Consider the following 24,058-nt stretch of genomic DNA (forward strand, 5'->3'; position numbering starts at 1 on the left):
ATGCAGGCAGCATTTGTTTGTTGCAATCTGTAGGCGGAATTCCTTTTTCCTCAGGAAACTCCAGTCTTTTCTCTTAAAGCCTTCAATTGATTGCACAAGGCCCACCTACATGATGAAGGGTAATTTACTTTGCTGTTGCTGCTGCTAAGTCGCTTCAGCCGTGTCCGACTCTGTGCGACCCCATAGACGGCAGCCCACCAGGCTCCCCCGTCCCTGGGATTCTCCAGGCAAGAACACTGGATCTGGTTGCCATTTCCTTCTCCAATGCATGAAAGTGAAAAGTGAAAGTGAAGTTGCTCAGTCGTGTCCGACTCTTATCGACCCCACAGACTGCAGCCTACCAGGCTCCTCTGTCCATGGGATTTTCCAGGCAAGAGTACTGGAGTGGGGTGCCATTGCCTTCTCCGAATTTACTTTACCTAAAATTAATTGATTGTAAATGTTAATTACATCCAAAAAACACCTTCAGAGCAATATATCAACCAGTATTTGATCAAAACAAGTCAGTGATGATTGCTTTTATTTATTAGTATAATACTTTTCCACAAAAGAATACACTAAGTACAATCAATAGAAAAAGTGATACTTTGACCTTACCATTTTAAACACAGGCAATTTTCTCCATACAAATTTCTAGTTAAAGGATACCATACAAAGTAAGTCTGAATTGCAGGCCACGTTTGCTTTGGGAATATATATGAAGCAAGAGGAATGGAGAGGGAACATCTCCTATAATGCATGTGTAACCATACCATTTTCTACATATTTTAAAGCACTATGGTGTTTTGCCTTTATTTTGCCCCTAAAGGATTTTGTTGTTGTTGTATCTTTGCTTGAATTTCAATTTGAGTGAAAAGTAGTCATGAGTCCCAAGATGATTGAAAACTTGGTAAAGAAATTGGTTCAAAAGAAGAACTGTCTAAAAAATGGCTCTCTCCTGCCCGTTTTCCATCAACCATTATCTACTGTCACCACCTTCAATTACAAGGTTTCCTTGGGGAGAACCAAGGATAAAAAAGAAAAAGCAAACTTTTTCTACGTTGTATTTTATGTGCAGACCACATTTATTTACTTTCGAGTCAGTGTTGATTATGTAAATTCCCTTTCTTTGTTCAACTGCAGCAGTTCATCAAAGGATAGGTATAGACAGGCAGGCCCAGGAACCTGCATTGTTATAAGCTCCTCATAGACTTCTCTAACAAAAACTAATGTTTGAGAACCATTGCCTTAAGGTATAAGGTATAATAGGAGACCATTCATCCAGGTGGTTTGTTCTCTGTCACATTTCCCAGTCCTTTCCCTTCCAACTGCTAGTGTTTGCAAAGGAAAGACAAATTAATGCTATTTTCATGAGCATACTATCATTGTGAGGGCAAAACAGATTTTTTGAAAAAACCGACATAACCAAATAAAAATCCTTTTTTTCCCTCAATTATCCAATTGTTCACTCTCTCCAATAAACAGTTGATTCCAAGCAGACCACAAATCAGACAATTTCTGGATATTCAGATTGAAGACATTCATCAGAGGCCCTCATGAATGGTTGTCAGATTTTGGCAAACCTGATCAGAGAAAGGAGAAAACAAATTCATCATTTATCCACATACACAAGAAATGTAGTATCTACTTGAATTACTGCATGAGTGAGTGTGTGTATGTGTAGGCACACACAGACACACACACACACACACACACACAAACACAGCTACCTTAAATAATCAAAACTAGGACAGGGGAGCCCCAGGTCTTTCCTTCCTACTCCCAGTTCTCAGTTCTCTCTCTTTCCTGGGACAGGCTACAGGGCTTTTTGTCCCTAAACCCAGCTTGGTACTTAGTTAACTACTATTTTATATTGTCCTTCTTTTCTCCCCATCCCTTCTAGGATAGAAATCCCTACAGAGTAACAAGTGAGTTTTCCCTGTATTTCTACTCCCTAAAGTTGATTGGAGGCTTCCCAGGTAGCTCAGTGGTAGAGTCCCCCTGCCAATGCAGGGGATGTGGGTTCTATCCCTGGGTAGGGAAGATCCCCTGGAGTAGGAAATGGCAACCCACTCCAGTAGTCTTGCCTGGAGAATCCCATGGACAGACAAGCCTGGAGAGCTGCAGTCCATGGGGTCGCAAAGAACTTAGCAACTAAACAATAACAAAATTGATTCACTCATTCACCAACTATATAAACATCCATTCCTGCATGGGAAAGTAGGAAAAGAGATGTTACCCATTTTGCTACTATGACGTCATAAATGCAAAATGGACCCTTCTGATGCTAACTTGTTTTTGGTGACATGGGTACCTCTGATGACCTTCATTGGAAAGGAGGCCTTTGAGCCAATGGTGAGCAGTACAGACAGTCCCCAAACTCAAAGACTTTAAACAAGAAGGCAGTTGAGTAAGAACTGCATAATGTTATGAAGAGAGATGTGACTTGAGAAGTATAAAATGTTAAAAAAAAAAAACGGCATGCTATCTATCTAACTATGTGCAGTGCAGGACAGGTATGGAAGGGCTGCTCCAGGATGTTGGACCAAGTACAGCACTTGTCCTCACCTCCCTCAGATTCTTATCCTTGGTTCTTAGAGGAAACTTATGAGTCACTCTTGACTCTCGATGCTAATAATCATGTCTTTGGCTGATTGGTTTCTGGATATGTTTATATGTAAGGAAGAGAGTTGCAAAATCTTTAATGTACAGGCTCAGAGCTCTTGGCTCTAAAGGAAGTACTTTAAGAAATGATGCAGCAAATACATTCAATGAATATTTATGGAGTACAGTACCTACTCTTTTCAAGGCATCAGATACGGAAATGAAGTCAATAGTCCTTGTTTTCAGATCTTGACTGCAAGAGTGTGTGGATATGAGGTCGGAAGGGTGGGAAACAGGGTAAAAAAAAAAACAGAGAGGGAAGGGGAGAAAAACAAGTTGAAGTGTGTATACAAGTAATCAAAGAAGTGATCTTGTTCCATAAATGAAACTATGGATGAGAATGTTTAAAATGGAAATATCATCCTGGTCTTGATATAATTTCTTTTAGGAGGAGCACAGAACAGTGGGCGATGTCCTTAAAGCAACAGATGACAACCCCTGCAGCTCAGACACTGGCTGATCCATCCATCCTTCCCTGCCCACCCTCCTCATCTCTCCTGGTCTGGCCAAACATCGCCCCAGGTAGTCCCACAGCCTCTGTGCTAACTCTACACTTGCACTCATTCACTTAAAAACACAACTTCACCTTGCCCTTCACAAGTCCTTCTAACTAGACTCAAATCTTGAGGCCTTGGCATCGTAACCCTGGCACTCAGCAACGGTGTCTGACCCTTGGCAGAGGCTCCGTAAACATCTGCTGAGCACCTAGCTCAGCGCAGAACACATTGTGAGTTCTAAATGAAGATAATGTCAGGTTAAGCAATGCCACTTTAGAAATCAAGGGATAAAGGTTTTTACAGACCATCTTTCCAAAACTTTCTTAGTTAATGTGCAAAGAAGTATCTGAAGAGGTGATTAAAAATAAAGAGCCCCTCCCCCACAAATTTGGATTCAGAAGTCTGGAATTGGAATCCATACAACTGGTTTCAAATAAACTACCCAGCTGATTCTAGAGCAGATGTCCCCAGTGCTGTGCTTTGAGAAACTCTGCCCTCATTACAGAGCTTTCTAATAAGATGACACTTGTTCTGATTAATTGTACATATTCATCTTGAAACCCAAAGAAAATGGATTTATACAATGTACACCATCTGACATTTCTGTGAGCTGGGTTACAAAACAACTCTGCCGTTGAGTCTTTTGTTCAGACATTATATGTTAGTCCAGTCCAGCCTGCACCAAAAGCTGAGCACCCATGCACATTGACAGTTAACCTCGTGTGAGGTGGGCCTGTGTGCAGCCCCATAGCTAGAAGGAGAAAATTGGGTATCTCAGGAAGGTTTTATTTTATTTTACTTCTTTTAAATTTTTGCCCATGCCATGTGGCATGTGAGATCTTAATTCCCCAACTGGACCGCCAGGTAAGTCCCTCTTAGGAAGATTTCAAACAAATGTCACTAATTTAATGAATTTGAGCCAATTCTGGGAGATAGTGGAGGACAGAGGAGCCCTGTGTGCTTCAGTCCATGGGATTGCAGAGAGTCAGACACAACTTAGTGACTGAACAGCAACAACATTAATTTTCAAGGGCTAAAGAATAAGGATTTCTCTGGTGACCTCAGGACCCAATTTTCTACCTATCAGGTTAGACAAAACTTAGCTCTACCAACGCCTGTCCCTAGAAACCTGGAATGCCAGGAAATGAAGGAAAACATTGCTCAGGGTGTCAGTAAATCAATATTGGCTGGAGTCCAAAACAAAATAAATCTTTGCTAAGCCCCGCTGTGATTTCAGAGTTAAATACAAGGATTTCATAAATAGGGCAACAGAGTGTCAAGAGCGAAGGCCAGTAAACTAATTTGAATTACAGACCTCAGCCTCCAAGCTCTGGGACTTTGCCTCTGAGAGCCATATTGAAATGAAGGTAATTAAGACAATCCGTCTTGCAAGGGGAGGGCGCTTTGGAGACTGTTTGAGATTCTGTGAGCGTCTCACCCAGACCCCAGTAACCTTTTGAAATATGCTGAACCATGCAGTCAGTATACAGGGGGATCGTTAAGTGGGTGAGAGATGGTGGAGAAATCAGTTTGTAACTGAGATCATTTCATGGGCAGTTTGCCAGCTCTTTAGGAAACTTTAAGATAAAGCCCTTTTAATATGAGGTATTTGTGAAGTACAGAGCTATATAATCTATAAAATCCCTTCAAAGACTATTTAAAAAAATTCAAAACTCATATTATTTCCTAAGTTTTGTTGCCTTAAAAATTAATTCTATCTATTTTGGTATAAATATTTAGGAGACAAGTTGGTAATAGAAATTATTCTTCAGGACAGAGTCAGGACTTTTCCTGCATGTAGTCATTGCCATCCGTTGCTCAGCAGAAAGCTTTCTCAGATGTCAGATTATGGTTATCTTTGTACAAACAAAGATAACACAAGAAATACTTACCAAGTGCCCGTGGTGGCTTTGAAATAGTTGGCAAGGCTGAAAAAGGATGACTTGACAACATCTTGGAGGAGAAAGAGAAAATATTTTTATTATTATTTTTTCAATTTTGAGAAAATATTTTTAAATGCCTCAAACTGGAATAAAATACGGGAATCAGAGCAGTGATGTGGGAAATGGTTACTTACAAGCAATGATTATCACCAAGGAACACGAGAAGACACTGGCTATGATTCCTCCCAGAAACCACCTGAAACAGCAGGATTGCTCAGGCTTAACAAACTGATTATATATTTCCAACACATGAGATGTTCTTTTAGACTCGCTATAGACGAATGAATTTAGGATATACTATAGAACGACAGTAATTGAAACAGTGCAGCATTGGCAAAAGGATAGAAATATAGCTGAATGGACAAGAATAGAAAGCCCAGAAATAGATACAAGTTAAGTGATTTTTTTTTAATGTTTAAAAATTGTATTTATCTATTTTTGGCTGTGTTGGGTCTTCATGGCCCTGTGGGTTTTTCTGTAGCTGTGACGAGTGGGGTCTGCTCTTCATCGTGGTTTGTGGGTTTCTCGGTGCTGTAGGTTTCTTGCTGTGGAGTGTGGGCTCTAGTGTGCAGGGGGGCTTCGGGAGTTGTGGCACATGGGCTCAAGAGTTGCGGTTCCTCGGCTCTAGAACACAGACTCGGTAGCTGTGGCTCAGGGGCTTAGTTGCTCCGAGGCATGTGGGACCTTCTTGGACCAGGGATGAAACTTGTGTTTCCTGCATTGGCAGGTGGCTCCTTTACCACCAAACCACCGGAAAAGCCCAAGTTAAGTGATTTTTAACACAAGTGCAAAAGCAATGCAATGGAGAAAGGAGACTCTTTTCAACAAATGCTGCCGAGTTGTTTGGACATGCAGAAGCATGAAACTCCACATAGACATCACACCTTAACATAAAACTCCACTCAAAATGAGTCATAGACCGAAATGTAAGCCACAAAAGTGTGAAACTTCTAGAAAAAAAACAAAGGAGAGAATTTGTATGCTTAAGCTTTCATAACCTTGACAAATGAGGGTGTTACACTTTCAGGTTTTTGTCAATCTAATGGATGATGGTATCACGGAGTGGATTTTTTTTCCTTTTAAAGAATAATATCTTCATAGTTTTGTGCTCAAAATATGAATATTGAAAGATATTACAAATAAGTACAAAGGCAAAAGGAAAATATCATGAAAAAAATCCCACCACCCTGAAGCATTATTAAAATCTGACAAATATCCTTTCAGACATCTCTTTATAGGCATTTTAAAAACTTCAAAAATTGAGCTTTCTACATATAAACTGCCAAAATCTCCAAACTCCAACACTGCTGACCTGCTACCAAAACATATGTGGGGAAACTTCAGGCACTCAAATTAAGGCTAAAATAATTCATCAAAGATTTTTAATTGCTGCCTGCCTATGCAAGAGAAATAGTTTAGAGTTTGAATTCAGGCAAATTAACTGCCTGCTTAAAAAAAAAAAATCAGTACAGGTGTACCTTGAAGATATTGCCATTTCAAAGACCACTGAAATAAAGTGAATATCATAATAAAGCAAATCATGTGTATATTTTGGTTTCCCAGTGCATATAAAAATTATGTTTACACTATACTGTAAACTGTTAAGTATTCAATAACATTGTATCTTAAAAAAATGTATATACCTTAATCATTTTTTATGGAGAGACACTGCCTTTTATTTATTTATTTATTTTTCTAGATGAGTTTGTGTTTATTTATTTATTTATTTTACTTTATAATATTGTATTGGTTTTGCCATACATCAACATGAATCTGCCACGGGTGTACACGTGTTCCCAATCCTGAACCCCCCCTCCCTCTTCCCTCCCCATACCATCCCTCTGGGTCATTCCAGTGCACCAGTCCCAAGCTTCCTTATACCTTAATTTAAAAAGACTTTATTGCTGAAAAAAAAAATGAGCTTTAACAAATGTACATTAAAGCATATAAAGGCTTTTTAGTGTTATTTTTAAAACAAAAACCCTGTAATCACTCAAATCAAGAAATAAAATATTTCTAACACCTCATAATTTTTCCTGTATTGATCCTTCCTACTTTACCCTCCCAAATTAACTACTATGCCTACATCTATAGGAACTGATTGGTTTTGCCTTTTCTTGAATTTTTTGTGTATATACTTGTGTCTGTCATCTTTCACTTACATCATATTTCTGAGGTTCATCCATGCTATTGCCCATAGGAAGAGTGCTTTTTTGAAAAAAAACAAAATCACTTAACTAAACTTTTTACTTTAGAATAACTAGATACGCAGAGAAGTTGCAAAAAAATAATATAGGGGGTCCTCAAATATCCCTTATCCATCTTCCCCTGTCATTAGCATCTTGCAATACATGGTACCTTTGTCATAATCAAAAGGAACCAACACTGGTACCTCCCTAATAACTCAACTCCACACTTCATTTGAACTTTACGGCTTTTCCCTAATTGATCCATTTTCCAGCATCTTACATAGGATATCACATGAGATTTAGTCATATGTCTCCTTAGTTTGGGCTGTGACAATTTCTCAGACTCTCCACAGTTTTGATGACTTTGACAGTTTTGAGGAGTACTGGTCAGATAATGTGGAGTGTCCCTCAAGGTGGGTTTTTCCTGTGATTGGGATTCCCTGGTGGCTCAATGGGAAAGCATCCACCTGCAGTGCAGGAGACACAGGTTAGATATCTGGGTTGGGAAGATCCCCTGGAGAAGGGAATGGCAACTCACTCCAGAATTCTTGCCTGGAACATTACACGCATAGTGGAGCCTGGCAGGCTACAGTCCCTGGGGTCGAAAGAGTCAGATGTGACTTAGCTTCTAGACTACCACAACCTCCATGTTCAGACTGGGGTTTAGAAGACCCTAGAGGTGAAATGCCATTCTTACCATATCAAGGTAGTGTTTGTCAGGCTTCTCAACTGTCAAGTTTCCTTTTCCTCCTCTATCCAAACACTATTCTTTGGAATCAAGTTTCCAAAGGCAGTCAAGTTCTCCTCTTAAGGGGGAAGTTTCTACATAAATTAACCTAAGAGGAACATTCCATTAATAGTCCTGTGAAATAAAGAAAAGTCTCCATGATCAGCTAAGTTTGGGAAAAGCTAGGTTAAGCAAAGCTGAACAGGTTTCTTCACCATGTTATTTCACTGAGCCTTTATTATGCTAATGTACACCGTGATTTCCCCCAACTTGGGATATATAATACAGAATTCTGCAACATTATTTTTAACTACAGGACTGCCCCCCACCCCTTTTTGTTCATTTGGTCCCATTATAATCTAAAAATACTTTCCAAACCTCATAATTATCTGGGAAGCTGTTTTAAAGTATGGATTCTCACTAGATCTAAATTGGTATCTCCAGGGATGGGATCCAGGACTTCGTATTTAAAAATATAACTCTCCCAAGTGATGTGAGGCACTTGACCATCAAGAGGAAGGACTTGAGGAGAAGCAGCACGCACTAACCGGAGCGCAAGGACCACAAGACCCCAGGGTGTATCATTCATTCCCGTTTCATTGGTTCAACAAGTATCGATGAGGCCCTAGCACAATATCTCTGTTCTCAAGGGAACTTACAATCTTGTAGGGAGAGATAGAGCATTAACTTTTAAATCCGCAAACATAGACTAGGTCAGGTCATGATAAATGCTCTGGAGAAAAGCCAAGCGAGATGTGCGTGATAGAGAATGGTATTCTGTCTATATACGGTTGTCAGGGAAGGGCTCTCTGCCGATGTGACATTTGAACAGATAACCAGAAAGAAGTAAGGGCACAAGTTATTGTTTCTCCAGGGAAAAAAGACTGTAGTAGGCAGAATATATAGCAAGTGCAAAGGCCTTGAGGCCCAAGTGGGCTTAGCACAGAAGGGACTTGATGACTGCCCTGGAGACTTGGGTAAGAAAAGAATAGGAAGGACACGCTGGACAGAGGGTAGAACAGAAACATGCCTATAATCAGCCAAGAGCATTATGTCCTCTGAGATGCTGAGAAGACATTTTATGTGAGGTTATGAAAATATAATGGGAAAGATGGAGTCCCAGTGGGAACTCCAAGTGCCCTAGTGGGGATGTCATATGCCCTTGAACTCCATGTAGGGTGACTTAGATTATATCTGTAACAAGGGGTCACTGAGGATTTAAGCAAAGGATAATGCATGGTACAAATCCAATTTCTAGCAAGATCCACTGCCGTTGGTGTGTTTTGTGAGATAATGGGAAGAGGGAGGTAGTAGATAAAAAGCCAATGGACAGAAAAATGGACAAATCTTAACCGCAGAGCTACCTAAAATGCTTTGTGGAATAAGGCAAGGAAATCATCAATCAATTACAGCTTCATTAATTATGAAACACCACTGCATGAACATAAAAAGCTAAATTACCTTGCACAGGCAGAAATGATTAAGCATGCAGCAAGCAGAATTGCTTGAAAGGAGACCTCTCGTAACAAACTGGTTTCTAACAGGAAAAATAAAAAATAAATGAATTAGAAATCATTGTTGATTAAGTAGTCTTGGAACAACAAAATCATACTAAAACTTTTTTTTGATACACCAAAAAAAAAAATGTTTTTAAATGTGTGTCAGTTCAAGTAATTTGTCCTAAGTAATATGATTAAGAGCTTCCCTGGTGCTCAGCAGAAAAGAATCTGCGTACAATGTGGGAGCTGTAGGAGATGTAGGTTTGAACCCTGGTTCAGGAAGATCCCCTGGAGAAGGTCATGGCAACCCACTCCAATATTCTTGCCTGGAAAATCCCATGGACAGAGGAGCCTGGCGGGCTGCAGTCCACAGGGTCACAAAGAGTTGGACACCATTGAAGTGACATGGCACGGCATGGCAATAAGATCAAATTATCAAATGCTGTCTAGGGCCTTTCATTAGAAATTTTCTGAAAATTATCAGTTTTTCCCTAACACTTAAAACATAAGCGATTGTACTACATAGACAGTTTGGAGCTTGCCTTTTACCTCAGTGTTGGCAAAAGGCTTTGTAGACTTGATGCTAATGTCAGAAATCTAACTGGGATGATGATTATAATATTAAAGTCTAAATTTTGTAGAGTGCCTTATAACTCACAAAGAGGTTTCATACATCAGTTCATTTCATCACCATGACCAGACTGGGAGGCAGGAACCATGATCACAGTTCTGCAAATGAGAAGACCAAATTTCAAGTGATGAAATTCAACCAAGGTCACAGAGCTATGTGCTGCCAGAGCCAAGATTGAAAAACCACGTCCAGCCAGAACATCATGTTTTGTCCGAAATAGGGTGGGTAAAAGAATGGCAACTTGGCATACTGGGAGTCTCTAAAGGGCTAAACAAGAGAATAAATAGTCTGAACTATTTGTCCTTGCAAAACTCTTTGCTGTCTTAAAATACTTCAGCGCTACTGAGCCATGGTGGAAATGACTGCAAATCATCCAGCAGTTATAAAAAGGAAGAGTTAAACCAATTGTGACTCTGAGTCTTATTTTAACCGCCTAAAAGGAATCGGAGCTGCTTTAAGGATGACCACGTAAAGATCTAAAGGAAAATAGAACAGATCTCAGCTTCATTTTTGCCAAATGCTTCAAAAGCTCAATTTTGCAAGTTGTTTAAAACTTGTAAGGACTTTGAGCTCTGCATGTATTTATTTTTGCTATTTACGTTCTGAATTGAGATTGAGTCAGCTAACAAGAACCTGCTTAGTCCATAATATGGGTGAAACATTGAAGATGGGCAAATGCAAAATATAGCAGTTGTGAATGACATCACTGCACATATACAGTATTTCATATTAATATATACAGAGATTTAAATAAGTTATTGTGGGTTCAATCGAACACTCAACCATCTTTTAAAGTGTTTCTATTCTTAGCCTTCTCTGATTTCATGTGGAATTTGAAACATATTTTCTCCCAGAAATAAGTGTAGGTTGACAAACTGCAAAGATCCCTAGACTTGAATACTGAAGGAAGACTGGGTTTAAACTCAAGTTCTGTAAAGACATGCGTTGTGATTGTGGACAAGGTGGTCATTGCTTCATTCCATCAGTAGCCATTCACTTAGCATGAATTTTGGCTTGGCTCAAGTGTAAACTCCTTCAGGAAGTCTTGGATGTCTTCACCTCCCCCTTGGCCCTTAGCTGCTCTGTCTTTGAAATCCCATTATACCTCATGCATGTCTCCATCAACAAAGTTTCCACACTGAATTAAAATTATTGTTTTATTTCTCTATGTTTCCCCGTCAGACTATTGACAATAGCTGGCATCTATTTGCTGTTCTTCAGCAGCAGTGCCCATATTTTCCTTGAGAAGTCCCCTCTCCCTTCCTCCTAGTGTGTGGTTCCAGTGAACAGACTGATTTCCCTCCCAGCCTTTGATGCGCTCCAATCCACTTGGAGCTTCACATGCATGCATGTGTGCTATGTCACTCCAGTCATGTCTGACTCTTTGCAGCCCTATGGACCATAGATAGGCCTGCCAGGCTCCTCTGTCCACGGGATTCTCCAGGCAAGAATACTGGAGTGGGTTGCCATGCCCTCCTCCAGGGGATCTTCCCAACCCACGGATCTAATCCACATCTCTTACATCTCCTGCACTGGCAGGCAGGTTTTTTACCACTAGCATCACCTGGCAATCCCCTGGATCTTCATATACTTAGTGACAAAGGGATAGGTTTTGTTGTGTAATTGGGACCCTTCCAGAACCAAGGTAGCCAGCCCTCTTGTCCTAAGTCTAGAGTTTGTTTCTGCTGACTTTGACTGGGGGAAGTTGCAGGCACAGAGCCAGCAGAACTACCATGGAGTAATAAAGAGCATTTCAAAAAATAAAGTGGACAGAGGAAAAGAGACTTGAAGAGACTGACAGAGACCTGGAATCTTTGCCTGGAATGTTTATTAATATGAACCAATACATTCAATGACTGATCAATCCATTTTGAGTTGGGTTCTCCTCTGCCGGAACTCAAAAAACCCTGACTGATAAAATGATGCCAGGCACACTTATACCTTTAGCATATGGATCAGTACCTCAAACAATCTGCACACTCAAAACCTACATGAAGGAGATAAAACAGCATCATCTCCATCAGATGGAGACCTCATCCCCTCAGGGCTTTATAGCCAAGTGAAGCAAAGGAAGATGGCCCCAAGAGAGAGATACATGGTGCCGGGTGCTACAGCATCTTGGGGAAACCAAGTGCTACCTCCACCCACCAGCATGGGGCAGAGAAGGCCCCACAGAGGCAGTCTCCTCTAACAGGACCTTAAAGGAAGAGTAGGGGTCTTCCAGGCATATAGCCCGTGGGAGACATTCCAGACACAACAAAGAACTCGTGCAAAGGCTGACTTGGCCTACCGGAACTTGAGTATTCTATTCTGTAAAGTGAAGACAGCTCATTTAACTGGCCCACCACTGTCTTGGAGCCCCTGTTCTGTGCCAGGCACTACATGGGCAGTTGGGATTCTACAGATGCCTGAGGTATGGTCACCATCATCCTGAAAGAGCTGACGGCCTGATGGAGGAGATACAAAAGTAAACATTCAAGAACAGTACAAGAAATGGGCAAGAGAGAGGGGAGTCCTGAGAGCTGGAGGAATACAAAAAGGGGTCACTGAAGATCTCTTCCCCAGAAAACAGGGTGGACTCCTTGGAGGAGGTGGGACATGAAACTGTCAGCTGGAAACTGTTTAAACAATAAACACTGCTGTCCCGGTCATCCTGACCCCTGGAAAGGGAATTAAAAAAATCCTCAAGACCTATCTAATAGCTGCAATGGGAACAAAATGAAGCAGGGCACGTTGGTCTTTGGGAGTAGAAGTGGTCAGTTAGATAAATATTCAGGATTTGAGGAAGGCGAAGAAAGAGAAGACATTATTTTTTCGTTTCACCTTCCATCTTAGGTAATCGTAACATCACATTTTTGGAGCGCTTAGTATACATGGCACATGATGCTAAGTGCTCGATGAGGATTATTTCAATCATTTATCGATACAGGGTGGGAATTATGATTATCTCCCTTTACAGATGAAAATGTGACGTTTTGGAGTGTTGGGTAAACTGAAGTGGGAACTGGGCTTTGAAACTTGGCAAGCTGGGGACAAGACAGCGCCTTGAGGCAACACTGTGCAAACCTGGTCCACCCGTATTAGCATAGAGATTAAGGGAGATGCTTGCTGAATTTATTTAAGATTTACTACTGACAGCAAGCATCAAGGCTTTGGTATCTTTTGACTTTCCTTGCCAGGGGCATATCATGAAAGAATGTTCTTTCTCCTGTTTATTTTCTTCTTCTAGCATATATCAAACACACAGCTAGATATGAAGACGATGATCACGGACAGCTATGTATGAGCACGACTCAGCTTTAGTCACACTTAGCATTTTCCCAAATGTCTTCAGGGTTTTTAAAAAACAAAGAAAACACCGCAAATCCAGTCCTTCTAGTACCTCTGAGATGACTCCTCCAGGTCAGTCACCTCCTCTGTGGATGCATCACCTGGCTGCAGGCTGATGCCAGCTCCTAAGGGGACATTAGTCACTTCCGGGCCCTGAAAGGAGGAATTATGTGGGTGCAGCAAAGGTTTAAAAAAACTCACTTGGATGATCCAACGCCTCTTCCTGGAAACGTTCAGAAGCCGTCCACTGGGACTGAGGAGACAAGCCGTAGGAGTTTTCTCTGGGTCTCTGAGAGGCAACAGGGCCAGAAAAGGAGGCTTTCACAGACTCTGCATTCAGCTTCTGTGACTCCCAGTCATCAGTCAGAGAACAGTCAAAATCACCTCCTGGAAGAGCAGAGGGGTTCAGTGTGTGTGTGTGTTTGTGTGTGTGTGTGTGTGTGTGTGTGTGTGTGTGCGTGATTTCCATGACTCTAATGATCATAGCAATAGTCTCAAGAAGCACAGAGAATTGGAACTGAATGAGCAGAAACATTTTTTTCTAACCTCTATTTCCATGGAGCATAAAGTGACGAAGGGGAAATGACAGCAGAGAGGAGAGCCAGAGGCAGCCCACGGGTGACTGAGCCCCCCAAGAAGGTGCCAAGCCCGAGACATTTGGGAAGGGGAGCCAGCATTGAGGGGAAGGCCAAAGCTTCACGGGCCTGGGGCAGGCAGATCTGTGGAGTCATTCAGCGCAGAATTATTGTATAACTGCATACGAGACACAGTTCGGGAGGCTGGGCGTCAGAAGTCAGAGTAGACAAGTGCTGTGTGCCATCCATGGCTGGGGAGGGACAGGCACACCGGATCACAGTTAGGAGGCAAAGAGGTCATCACTGCACGGAAACCTGGCAGAAGGTGTCCAGATGGAGCCTGGGAGGGAGTGTCTGAGTGCTTGAGCGGAAATCTGAAGGCCTAGGAGGAGGACTTGCAGAGAGACAGAAGGAAGAGCAAAGGCCAGGAAGAGACAGACAGAGGGCGAGGGGAGGGGGGAGGGGGAGAGGGAGGAGGGGGAGGAGGGGGAGGGGAGGAAAGAAGGGAAAGAAGAAAGAAAGACATCAGCCCCCGCACAGAATATGGTGGGCTCCCAGAAGAACAAGCCGTCCTATGTGGCCAGACAGGAGCCCCTGATCGTGGGCAGTCCTGGAAGATGGTTCTGGCTGGATTGCTAGTGCTGTGCTTAGTCGCTCAGTCATGTCCAATTCTTTGCAACCCCATGAACTGTAGCCTGCCAGGCTCTTCGGTCCATGGGATTCTCCAGGGAAGAATACTGGAGTGGGAAGCCTATCCCATCTCCAGAGGATCTTCCCAACTCAGGAATCAAACTGGAGTCTCCTGCATTGCAGGCAGATTCTTTATCAGCTGAGTTACTTGGGATTGCTCAATGGGGATCAAAATCATGAAGGGCCTCATGGGTCATGCTCACTCAGGAGCTCAGATTTATCCTGTGGGCAACTTGGAGGATGGGAGTACTGAGAGGTGCTTTGTGTGTTGAGGTGCTCACTCAGCGGTGTGAGTGGTGGAGAGAGTCCCAGCCCTGTTCTAGAAGCTGGGAGTGACTGAGGAGCTCCAAGAACTCTTGGGGTCTTCATATAGCAGTGCTTCTTAACCAGAAGTCATTTCTCTCCCCAGAGGACATCTGACAATGTCTGGAGTCATTTTGGATGGTCACAGCTTCAGCAGGGAAAAAGGGATAGGGTATCACTGGTATCTGAAGGAATAAAGCCCAGGGATGTTGTGATACCATATACACAGGACAGGCCTGGATACTGAAGCAATGAACTGATGCTTTTGGACATGGGAATTCCACCAACCCTGCAGGCTCCTTCCTACCCTCCCGCCCACAACTTGCTGCCTCTTGATAAAGCAGTCTGCAGAAGCATCTTTGCTGGTTGTCACAGAAAAAGGAAGTGGTAGGAAGTGAACCATGCCGAGCATCCAATAATGCCCAGACTGCAGAGGAGGTCCTGGACCTTGTTTACTGCAGCACTAATCACAATGGCTAAGACACGGAAAGAACCCATGTTCATCAATAGGCAAATGAATAAAGAAAATCCTGCCATTTGCATCATCACGGATGAACTAGGAGGTTCATCTAAGTGAAATAAGCCAGTCGTAGAAAGACAAATACCACATGATTACACTTATACACGAGGTATCTAAAATAGTCAAAATCAGAGAAGCAGAGAATAAAAGGGTGGCTGCTGGGGGAGAAGGGGCAGGGGGCTAAGGGGAATTGTTCAACAGATATAAGGTTTCAGTGATGCTAGATGAATAAGTTCTAGAGCTCTGCCACACATGTGGCTATAGATATCAATGTGGTATTTTATGTACTTCAAAATGTGTTGAGAAGGTAGATTTTTTTTTCTTAGCGTGCACACACACACACACACACAGACACAAAAGACCAAAAAAAAAACCACCCAAAACTTAGTCACTCAGTCATGTCTGACTCTTTGCAACCCCATGGACTGTACTACTCTTACTCTGAATCTTGCAGTATTGGGGGGACGCTGGGCTCTGATATCTTGAGTAAAGATCATAGACAGCCAATGTTGACCTTAAAAACCTCCTGTAAATGTCCAATTGGCACAATCGTATAGAATGTGTGTGGTGTGGCATGTTAGTCGCTCAGTCATGTCTGACTCTTTGTGACCCCCTGGACTGTAGCCTTCTAGGCTCCTCAGTCCTTGGGATTCTCCAGGCAACAATACTGGAGTGGGTTGTCAATTCCTTCTCCAGGGGATCTTCCCCACCCAGAGATCAAATTCAGGTCTCCTGCTTTGCAATCGGATTCTTTACCATCTGAGCCACCAGGGAAGTCTTTATATATATATATATACATATATATATATATATATATATATACATATATATATATCAACTATATCTCCATAAAGCTGTTTTTAAAAAAGAGAGGAAGCTATGTGGTCATATTCACATGGAAGTAAGAAGGAACTGGTACCTTTGTGGCTGATTATGTATTCAAGCGTGGCATTGAACTAAGATCTGGGGAGACGTGATGAGGATGTGACAACAGTAAAAATATTCCTGAGCTGTTGCCCAAAGCTACTCTGTTGAACTTATGCTTTGCTGCTGAGAGTTAGATGAGATAAAAATGTATCTCATGTAGAATTCTGGAAATATTGCACAGAAATTTCTAAAAGAAAATTCTAAAAGAAGAGATGGCATTAAAAAGAGAAAAAAAGATAAAAAAAATTTTTACAGACAAAAGAGTCTTAACAAAAAATGATCAAGGAATTTTCATCTCTGAAAAGACATGGTTTTCCCCCAATTCACACTTCACTGACATTTTTTCCCCCTCTAACCTTAATAATAAATGAAAGGGGCTTTCCTGGGGGGCTCAGTAGTGAAGAATCCACCTGTCAATGCAGGAGACGCAGGTTTGATCCCTGACCCGGGACGATCCCACGCTCTGCAGAGCAACTAAGCCAGTGTGCCTCAACTATTGAGACTGTGCTCTGGAGTCCAGAAGCTGCAACTATGGAGCACACATGCCATAGCTGCTGAAGCCCTCATACTCTAGAGCCCGTGCTCCGAAACAAGACAAGTCACCACAGTGAGAAGCCCACGCACTGCCGCTAGGGTAGCCCCCAGCTTGCTGCAACTAGAGGAGAGCCCATGGGCAGCAACAAAGACACAGCACAGCCAAAATTAAATAGAAAACATGTTAAAAATAATAAATGAAAGAATCATCATGCAGTAAGTAAGTGAAAGTTGCTCAGCCACGTCTGATTCTGTGGGACCCTATGAATTGTAGCCCAGTAGGCTCCTCTGTCCATGGGATTCTCCAGGCAAGAATACTGGAGTGGGTTGCCATTTTTTCCCCAGAGGATCTTCCCAACCCAGGGATCAAACCTGAGTCTCCTGCACTGTAGGCAGGTTCTTCACCATCTGAGTTATGAAGGAAGCCCTGCATAATCCAGAGAACATATCAATAAATAATTCTTTGGGATTATATTTGAAGATATTAATTTTATTCTGTTTCTCTTGGTTTATTTAAATTGTGTGGTTGGCTTCTGATTTTTTTTTTTTTTTTGGCTTCTGTTTTACAAGGATGAATCTAATTCTTTCGAGCAAGTTCCCTATCCTTACATACAAAATAGGCGTTATCATTTGCTATAGAGGGAAACGCAAAGCCATGTACAGATGTTGCCATCAAAGACATTTATGGAGAAGGCACTAGATTAAGAGAAAACTGTAGACCTCAGACGGGGGTGCCTTGTCTGAGGTCATCGTGTCTTTCTTTCTTGGGACTGGCAGAAACAGAGCTGGAAGCCCTGATGAGTCCTCCCTGTCTAGATCCTGGATCCTCTATCAGTATGACTCATGGACTCTGAGGATGCAGTCCAAATTGCAGCATTGGATCTGGGCAGCCACGAAACATCAGAGCTAAAAGATGAATTGCAGCTAATGAGGAAAGGTGTCTGGATGCAGCTGTGGAAGGGGTGAGCTGAGGATAAACAAAATAGGCAACAACACCAACACCACAAAAAAAGCCCATTTTAGCCTGAAAAATTAAGGAAAAGAAAATCAGAGGAAGTAAGTTTTGATTGCATCCATTTCCCAGAGAGAAAACGGCAGAACAATTTAATTTTGAATTCTTCTCTCGAGTCTTCTAACTCGGCGATGTTTCCAGAGAAAAAGGATTTGCTGATAAAAGTCAGGGGGCTTTGGGTAAATCTGGAAAACAAGAAGTCTGGGGAAGATTTGATTACAGTTGACAGCAGAGATGAGCGCTTTCAAAGCCCCATGTGTACCCGGGTTGACTAATTACTGATTGGGGGTGGGGGTACTTGATTTTGTTATATTTAGAAGACATTCTGAAACCATGAGAGTTTTAACAAGATACCTCATGCACGTGCAGCACTGCTGCGGTCCAATTGCTTTCGGATTGTTTGGACATATTTTGAAGAGGCAGCAATGGGAAAAACAACATGTGAATTTCCAAATATGTGAAACTCTGCCTTTAGAGTGGTGATTCCCAAACTTTAAACATCCACGGATAGTTCACCTGATTTTTGCCACCTCCCAGGGCCTTCTTACAGAGAAGGCGATGGCACCCCACTCCAGTACTCTTGCCTGGAAAATCCCATGGACGGAGGAGCCTGATAGGCTGCAGTCCATGGGGTCGCTAAGAGTCGGACCTGACTGAGCGACTTCACTTTCACTTTTCACTTTCCTGCATTGGAGAAGGAAATGGCAACCCACTCCAGTGTTCTTGCCTGGAGAATCCCAGGGATGGGGGAGCCTGGTGGGCTGCCATCTGTGGGGTCATACAGAGTTGGACACGACTGAAGCGACTTAGCAGCAGCAGCAGCAGCAGCAGCAGCAGAGCCTTCTTAACTCCTAGCCACTTCAAATTTTCTTAGACTGTTTCACCTTAGTCTTTTACTTTAAAGGAAACTTTATATCACTCATTTAAATGCCCTAAAGAAAAAGTAAATGTAAGAACAAGTACAATGAACATGAGACCTTATTTAATTTGCACTAAATACTTTTGTAGGGGAAAGCTCTGAGCCTGTTCTTTGTTAAAAGAGAGTAATGTAACTCCCAGTGGTTCGGGCTCTGTGCTCCCACTGCTGTGCAGCAGAGTTAATCAGCTATGTGTATACATATATTCCTTTTCTCTGAGCGATAAGAAAGCCTTCTTCAGTGATCAATGCAAAGAAATAGAGGAAAACAACAGAATGGGAAAGACTTGAGGTCTCTTCAAGAAAATTAGAGATACCAAGGGAACATTTCATGCAAAGATGGGTTCAATAAAGGACAGAAATGGTATGGACCTAACAGAAGCAGAAGATATTAAGAAGAGGTGGCAAGAATACACAGAAGAACTATACAAAAAAGATCTTCACGACCCAGATAATCACGATGGTGTAATCACTCACCTAGAGCCAGACATCCTGGAATGTGAAGTCAAGTGGGCCTTAGAAAGCATCACTACAAACAAAGCTAGTGGAGGTGATGGAATTCCGGTTGAGCTATTTCAAATCCTGAAAGATGATGCTGTGAGAATGCTGCACTCAATATGCCAGCAAATTTGGAAAACTCAGCAGTGGCTACAGGACTGCAAAGGTCAGTTTTCATTCCAATCCCAAAGAAAGGCAATGTCAAAGAATGCTCAAACTACCGCACAATTGCACTCATCTCACACGCTAGTAAAGTAATGCTCACAATTCTCCAAGCCAGGCTTCAGCAATACGTGAACCGTGAACGTCCAGATGTTCAAGCTGGTTTTAGAAAAGGCAGAAGAACCAGAGATCAAATTGCCAACATCCGCTGGATCATAGAAAAAGCAAGAGAGTTCCAGAAAAACATCTATTTCTGCTTTGTTGACTATGCCAAAGCCTTTGACTGTGTGGATCACAATAAACTGTGGAAAATTCTGAAAGAGATGGGAATACCAGACCACCTGACCTGCCTCTTGAGAAACCTATATGCAGGTCAGGAAGCAACAGTTAGAACTGGACATGGAACAACAGACTGGTTCCAAATAGGAAAAGGAGTACGTCAAGGCTGTATACTGTCACCCTGCTTATTTAACTTCTATGCAGAGTACATCATGAGAAACACTGGGCTGGAAGAAGCACAAGCTAGAATCAAGATTGCCACGAGAAATATCAATAACCTCAGATATGCAGATGACACCACCATTATGGCAGAAAGTGAAGAGGAACTAAAAAGCCTCTTGATGAAAGTGAAAGAGAGTGAAAAAGTTGGCGTAAAGCTCAACGTTCAGAAAACTAAGATCATGGCATCTGGTCCCATCACTTCATGGGAAATAGTTGGGGAAACAGTGGAAACAGTGTCAGACTTTATTTTTGGGGGGCTCCAAAATCACTGCAGATGGTGACTGAAGCCATGAAATTAAAAGACGCTTACTCCTTGGAAGGAAAGTTATGTCCAACCTAGATAGCATCTTCAAAAGCAGAGACCTTACTTTGCCAACAAAGGTCCGTCTAGTCAAGGCTATGGTTTTTCCTGTGGTCATGTATGAATGTGAGAGTTGGACTATGAAGAAAGCTTAGCACCGAAGAATTGATGCTTTTGAACTGTGGTGTTGGAGAAGACTCCTGAGAGTCCCTTGGACTGCAAGGAGGTCCAACCAGTCCATTGTAAAGGAGATCAGCCCTGGGTGTTCTTTGGAAGGAATGATGCTAAAGCTGAAACTCCATACTTTGGCCACCTCATGCAAAGAGTTGACTCATTGGAAAAGACCCTGATGCTGTGAGGGATTGGGGGCAGGAGGAGAAGGGGACGACAGAGGATGAGATGGCTGGATGGCATTACCGACTTCATGGATCTGAGTTTGAGTGAACTCTGGGAGTTGATGATGGACAGGGAGGCCTGGTGTGCTGCGATTCATGGGGTCGCAAAGAGTCGGACATGACCAAGTGACTGAACTGAGCTGAACTGAGCCTTCCTCTCACCTTCCCACTGCCCCCATCTAGATCATCACAGGGCAGCAAGCTGAGCCCCTTGTGTAACACAGCAGCTTCCTCCTAGCCATTCCCATTTTCTTCAGTCCATTGCCACTCTTTAATATGCTGTGTAAAATGGTTTTCGTCTGTATTCATTTTCTGAACTGGGTCTTCAGAAAATCATTTTAAGTTTATCTTACTTTTCTTTTTCCCTTTTCTGATTAGTGCTTTCTGGGTCCTATCCAAAAAAAAAATCTGCTTGGTAAAGGTTGTGATGATAGTCTCCTAAGTTTTCTTCAAGAAGATTTATAGACCCTGTTTTTGCAGTTAGGTCTAATATCCACCCCAAATTGGGTTTTGTATATGGTGTGAGTTAGTATTAAAAATACTTGTATGTGTATGTAAGTACACATACAAGTACATTTATTATATTTCTTGATTAAATAAAAATATATAACCATAAAAAAGATGTGCTTTGAGTTCCTATCACTATATTTATATATGTATCTACACATACATATTTAGATATATTAATATCATATAATGTGTACTATATAATATGTATACCCACTCCAGTGTTCTTGCCTGGAGAATCCCAGGGACGGGGGAGCCTGATGGGCTGCCGTCTATGGGGTCACACAGAGTCGGACACGACTGAAGTGACTTAGCAGCAGCAGCAGCATATAATATGTATATATTATATATCTAATTATGCATATAGCATAAATTTCGATAGGAGTATGTATATGTGTTACACTATGTATACATATCGGAGAAGGCGATGGCACCCCACTCCAGTACTCTTGCCTGGAAAATCCCATGGGCGGAGGAGCCTGGTAGGCTGCAGTCCATGGGGTCGCTAAGAGTCGGACCTGACTGAGCGACTTCACTTTCACTTTTCACTTTCCTGCATTGGAGAAGGAAATGGCAACCCACTCCAGTGTTCTTGCCTGGAGAATCCCAGGGACAGGGGAGCCTGGTGGGCTGCCGTCTGTGGGGTCATACAGAGTTGGACACGACTGAAGCGACTTAGCAGCAGCAGCAGCAGCATGTATACATATCTTATTTTTAAAATGAGGAAATTGAGACTTAGCAAAGTTAAGTAACTATCACAGTGTGCCCAAACTAGGACTTGAATTCTGATTCCAGTAACCTTTGTCTATCCATGTCCTGTACAGAAAAGATCCATTGGAGACATGCAGATATGTTCCAGGTATTATTGGCTTAATAATTTGCATATTTAAATTAGGTTATTTTGCATGAGATGCAGATGAATACATTTGGATCACATGAGTAGTGTGGAGAGGACTTCAGGTGATTATTTAAAAGTTGCTACTGCCCATTTGGAAATGCTACCTCACCATGGAAAAAAGAGGTTCAACTCACCATTTTCTTTGCAGTGGTTTGTTTCCAGCCTCCTGACCCCCTCCAACCAGACATCCTCACTGGGGGAGGAGTCAACATCATCAGAGATACTTCCACGCAGCCAGGATTCAGAGGCACTGAGGTTGAAGAGAGAAGAAAAAGAACGGCGGATTCTCCTTTTCTTTCTAAATATTCTGGAGAGAAATGAAAGTAGTAAGGTGAATAACAAGTAGCAGTCAACTCACGGGCAAAGCAGAGAATTCAGTGAAAGCAGACACATGGGACCCGTGTCTGTCGCCCAGGTCCATGAAGCGCATTTCTTTTTTTTCCTCCATTAATTCCAGAGAAGTTTCTTAGATTCCTGTATGTGCCAGGCGTTTGCATCAATGTCAAGGATATTGAGATAAAAGACAAAACCTTGGGTCGAAAGACAAAAGTAATGCAGATATAGCGAACACTTTCATTGACCTCATCCTGTGTTTGGTGTCTTTCTTAGTGATTTATGCCCAGTAACTCACATTATCCTTGGAACAGCCTCACAGGTAGGTACTACTGCTACCCCATATCTCACATCAGGAAACTGAGGCACAAAGAAGTTAAATAACTTGTCTGAAGTCTTACAGCTAGTAGCTGACACAGCTGGGATGCACACCCAGGCAGTCTGGCTCCATCGTTTCTGCCCTTGGTGAGTGCTGTGTGCACGTGTGTTCTGGCAGTGTCAACTAGGGCTGCTTTGAGAGCACCAGGAGAGGTATTGCTAATCTGGAGACAAGGAAGACTTTCTGGGGTAAACAAACAAACAGTCTCATATTGAGTCATGCTAGGAACTGAGGCAGGAAAGGTAAAAAGAGGGCCAATAATAACCTTGACTATTATGTGAAGGAGTTAGAATTTAACATAAAGGGCTCTGAAGTATGGCAAGGAGAAGCAGATGGTGGTGACCTGATTGGGTTTGCATTTCCAAAGATTTTGGTTCTCCATGTGTCCCCACTCCCCACAATCCAACAATCCATCCTCTGCCTTATAAGCAGTGTTATCTTGCTAAGGATGAATCTGGCAGTTTGTCAAGGGCTCCTGTCAATCTATAGAATAAAGCCCAGATTCCTCAGGCTGGAACGTAACCCCCTCCATCCAGCCCTGCTTCTGGGTTTAGTCTCCTCTCGTGGAGAGCAGTCTTTCCACCGTAAACTGTGTTTCTTCCAAACGACTTGCCATTCCTCACACTGTATCAGGGTCTCTTAGGCCTCCATACCTGTACCCTCTCTCAGGTAGTCCTCTTTTCTACATCCCTCTTAATTAACATCCAATCAACCGTCTTCATCTCAAGGAAGCTCGTTTTAATCTATCCCGCCAAAGAAAATGGGCCTCTCTTCCTTCTCCCCTCCGCTACCCTCCATCCAGGCTTCTATCCCAGCACTTCTATTGCTTCATTACTTTTTAAAAAAAAACTAGTTCATTCTTTTAATTGATTTTTTTATTTTTGGTTGTGCGGGGTCTTCATTGCTGTGCGGGCTTTTCTCTAGTTGCTGTGCAAGGGCTTCTCATGGTGGTGGGTTCTCTTGTTTCAGAGCATGGCCTCTAGGGCCTGTAGGCTCAGGAGTTGCAGCTCCCAGGCTCTAAAGCACAGGCTTAATAGTTGTGGCACCTGAACTTACTTGCATGTGGAATCTCCTGGGATCAGATATCAAACCCATGTCTCCTGCATTGGCAGGCTGATGCTTTACCACTGAGCCACCAGGGAAGCCCA

General features: G+C 42.4%; 1 protein-coding gene across 10 annotated transcripts in view; it reads right to left on the reverse strand.

Annotated features, from left to right (window-relative positions):
- Positions 1 to 503: 503 nt before the first annotated feature.
- Positions 504 to 24,058, reverse strand: part of TMEM71 (transmembrane protein 71) — a 30,037-nt gene continuing 6,482 nt past the window's right edge. For 4 of the 10 annotated variants that reach the window (XM_086337394.1, XM_086337389.1, XM_086337390.1 and 1 more), the window contains 6 exons: positions 22,333 to 22,505; positions 13,661 to 13,846; positions 9,461 to 9,536; positions 5,218 to 5,279; positions 5,033 to 5,093; positions 504 to 1,562 (listed from right to left, as the gene is read on the reverse strand). In XM_086337394.1, coding sequence (XP_086193520.1) covers positions 1,547 to 1,562; positions 5,033 to 5,093; positions 5,218 to 5,279; positions 9,461 to 9,536; positions 13,661 to 13,846; positions 22,333 to 22,505 — 574 coding nt within the window. In that variant the 3' untranslated portion in view covers positions 504 to 1,546. Of the gene's footprint in view, positions 1,563 to 2,778; positions 2,837 to 5,032; positions 5,094 to 5,217; positions 5,280 to 9,460; positions 9,537 to 13,660; positions 13,847 to 22,332; positions 22,506 to 22,556; positions 22,698 to 24,058 lie in introns of those variants that run through there. The other 6 variants (XM_086337393.1, XM_086337386.1, XM_086337387.1 and 3 more) reach the window with 3 other exon arrangements.

The sequence above is a fragment of the Bos grunniens genome, chromosome 14, assembly GCF_055505025.1.
Source record: "Bos grunniens cultivar Pamir isolate PY7600 chromosome 14, Bosgru_T2T1.0, whole genome shotgun sequence".
NCBI classification, from domain to species: Eukaryota; Metazoa; Chordata; class Mammalia; order Artiodactyla; family Bovidae; genus Bos; species Bos grunniens.